This window comes from Numida meleagris, unplaced genomic scaffold, assembly GCF_002078875.1.
Source record: "Numida meleagris isolate 19003 breed g44 Domestic line unplaced genomic scaffold, NumMel1.0 unplaced_Scaffold342, whole genome shotgun sequence".
NCBI lineage: Eukaryota > Metazoa > Chordata > Aves > Galliformes > Numididae > Numida > Numida meleagris.
Genome location: NW_018364569.1, coordinates 75,528 through 78,768, shown reverse-complemented (window position 1 = coordinate 78,768; position 3,241 = coordinate 75,528). Strand labels below are relative to the sequence as shown.

Sequence of the window (3,241 nt, the reverse complement as noted above, 5' to 3'; positions counted from 1 at the left end):
TCCTTCCTCTTTTGCTTCACTTGGCCTTGCCCCTGCTGTGTACGTGCCTGCATGCCATGCTGGCAGCAGGGGACGGCCACTGCTGAAGGTGCTGATATTTCACCACTGCACATCACCTCCCCTGTTGTGGAACAACAGCCGTGTTCGTTGTTTGAGACGTTTCCAAAATCCCGTGTGGACTTTATAGCGACGAGGCAGCGCTGGGTTACGCGATGAAAGACTGCTGTCGCCCGTTCGTGGAAGAACCAGCGGCCCCTGGGCTGGGGAACTCTGGCCCTTCCCTGTGCTGCCACACAGCTGAAAGGCTCTAGAGGCACCTCTGACCAACTCTGTCCACCCCAATTGTTGCTTGGGAAGTAGAACAGAGCATCTTGAGATCGCAAACAACGTGAAGGAGAGGCTGGAGAGGAGGGAAAAATGGACGAAAGGGGGCAGTTGTATGTACATGAGTTGCTGGTCACCGTACTCGTCTGGCCATGCTCTGCACCTGATCACTGCAGGCTGTCCTGTGTGTGCCTGTGTGTGTTTCTGCACGTGTGCACTTGTGCATCGATGAATGTCAGTGGGTGACAGATTTTCTGCATGGAGGAGTTCAGTGAGATGCCTCTGCTTCATCCGCACTTCCACGTCACACGCTGTTGTGTCAGACTGCTCCTCTGCCGGCCCAATCTGTCGCATGGCAACAACACGTAACGGGATATTGGTGGGAAGGTTCAACCCCGACTGCCACACCACCAACATCTGCCTCTGACGTTGTGGGCCAACACCACACAATGAGAGGCATTGCCTTCAGAGCAGCCTCAGAAAATGCATCCTATAATGTAACTGTAAACTTACTTTAATTTCTTAATTTTTAATGTTCAATAAAGAGATCAGACTTTTGATTGCAGCTCTACGCGTTCCGTTTGAAAATTGGCTGGTTAAGTATTTGTATCAACAGAAAATGGAGCTGAAAGAAACCAAGAAGTTGCTGAATTTTTGGCAGTCTTGAAACCCGATCTCAAATGCCCGTATCAAAACGGAAAGCACGGCTGTGTATTTTTCGCTGTTCACAGGACTGCGTTTAGCCAGCGTATCCAAATGCATACACTGATCTGCCATCACTTGAGCCAGCACCGCGCTGCGCCCTCCCGTGTCCCAGTTTCAGCCCCGATGGGGTTCGTAGCACACTGATGTTCGGCCATTACTCCTTGTCCTGGCGCTACACACCATTGAGAAGAGCCTGGCCTCATCCATTTGCCCCCCACCTCCCTCGAGATCTTCATAAACATTTACATGACACCCTCAGTCCTCTTTTCCCCAGGCTGAACAGACCCAGGTTACTCAGCCTTTCATAGAATCACAGAATCACAGAATGTATTGGGTTGGAAGGGACCCCGAGAATCATCAAGTTCCAACCGCCCTGCCCCAGGCAGGGACACCAACCTCCAGATCTGGTACTGGACCAGGTTGCCCAGGGCCCCGTGCAACCTGGTCTTCAACGTTTCCAGGGATGGAGCACCCACAGTCTTTCTGGGCAGCCTGTTTGTCATGGTTTTATGATTTTCGGTCATTGGTACTCCAAATCATAACATCGTGTAGTGAATGAACCTGGTTCTCAGAAGAGAAGGACTACTACAGTCCCCATGGTACTTTGCTCCTCTGTTACCATTTCCAGCCGGAGGGAAAAGATAAAAGCTCACAGTATAAAAACTTGCAGGTCACAAGACCTCGCCCCTTTTTCCACCCGTCTCTCGTTTTGGCAGCACCTCGCTCTCCAGCCGTCTTATCGTCGGTAGTAGAGTAAGGCCTACCTTGATTTTGGGACATTCTCTCTCTCTGTATTGGATTTNGAGGCTCGCTTCCCTGGAGGCATACAGGTCTCCCTCAGCCACCCGTCTCCAGCTGGTGGGGACCTTGGGTGCTGGCAGGCAGCGGCTAGGCAGCAGGCTAGGTCCGCCTGCTGTGGAGCTGCTGCATCCTGCGGTGCCTCTGTGGGAAATGTGGGAGTGGTGGGGCCAGCGTCTGGCAGCTGTGTCTGTCTCGGGGCTGGGCGGAAGAGCTCTCGCGTGCCCCTTGCCCACTTTGACAGCGTCTCTCTGGGACTTGCAGGACTTGCTGAAGGAGTATTACTTGGGCACCCCTGTATCCCCAGTGCCCCTCCACGTGGTTCTGGCCCTGGAGCAGTTGAGGTAAGGGTGGGGAGCTCTGGGGTTGCAAGGCAGGATGGTGGGCCTCCTTTTGGGTAGCTCCCAAAGGCCTGGAGGGGGCAAGGGGTGCGGAGCCGCATCTACAGGAGAGATGGCTGGGCTGCCGTGCCCAGCGCAGCTGAGGTTCTGGGCAGGGAGAAAGGCCTTGGTGCTCCTGTCCCCTGCCAGGGAAGAGAAGGGAGACCTGGGGTCTCCTTCCCTTCAGAGCGGGAGGTGATTCACTGTGAGGCAGGCGCTGCTGAAACGGAAGACAGTGCTCAGCGGCACGGGCTGGGGGTGTTGGCTTTGCAGCTGTCGAGTAGGAGAAACTCAGATGTGCTCTGAACCAGAGTGGAGAGCGCTGGTAAAGGCCCTTTCTGCTTTCTCTTCCTTTTTTCCTCCTGCCAGCAAGCTGAAGCCCTCTTTTGGAAGCGAGGACATGCATGACATCCTGACTCTGTGCTGGAAGATCACTGTGACGCACCCTTCAGCGGAGATGATGCTGAAGATCAGCAAGTCACAGCAAGCAGCTCGGTACCTGCAGGTAACCTGCCGTTACTTCCCTGGCCACCTCGCGGTCGGAGCCCTACGTCGGCACACACGGGCTGTGCTCTGGCAGCAGCCGTGATGCCACACCTCAGCCTCCTCTTCCGCTTTCAGCTTCTGAAAACAACTGTGAGAGCTCTGGGCCGGCTGATGGCAGTCCTGCTCGAGACAGAGCACAGGCATGGCTTCTTCCAGAACATAGTCCATGTGAGTATGTGTGGGGCGAGGGAGAAAGCGTCGCTCCTGCCGAGAGCGGGGACAGAGCTCCGGGGCCAGAGAGGACGATCAGAGGGGGAGAAATCTCCTGCTGACGTGGCAGCTCACTGCGAGCTGAGAAACGGGCAGAGAAATGGGCCCTGCAGGGGGAAAGGCAGGAGCCAGCCCCTGGCAGGCCGCAGCTGAGAACAAGCTCCTGGGTTAGGAGGCAGGTGTGTCTGCAGAGAGCGGGGGCAGCAGTGCCGCTGCTCGCGGAGGCGGGGGGCCGCGTGGAGCCACAGGGCAGGCCCTGAGGGAAAGAAAGAAAGAAA

At 55.7% G+C, this 3,241-nt stretch overlaps 1 protein-coding gene across 1 annotated transcript; it reads left to right on the top strand.

Annotated features, from left to right (window-relative positions):
• The first annotated feature begins 1,840 nt into the window (after positions 1-1,840).
• On the top strand, positions 1,841-3,235 carry LOC110391289. Its single transcript, XM_021383111.1, has 3 exons — positions 1,841-2,171; positions 2,577-2,712; positions 2,829-3,235. The coding sequence occupies exons 1-3, from the start codon at positions 1,981-1,983 to the stop codon at positions 3,114-3,116; spliced, it is 615 nt and encodes a 204-aa protein (XP_021238786.1). The 5' UTR covers positions 1,841-1,980; the 3' UTR covers positions 3,117-3,235.
• Positions 3,236-3,241: the final 6 nt, after the last annotated feature.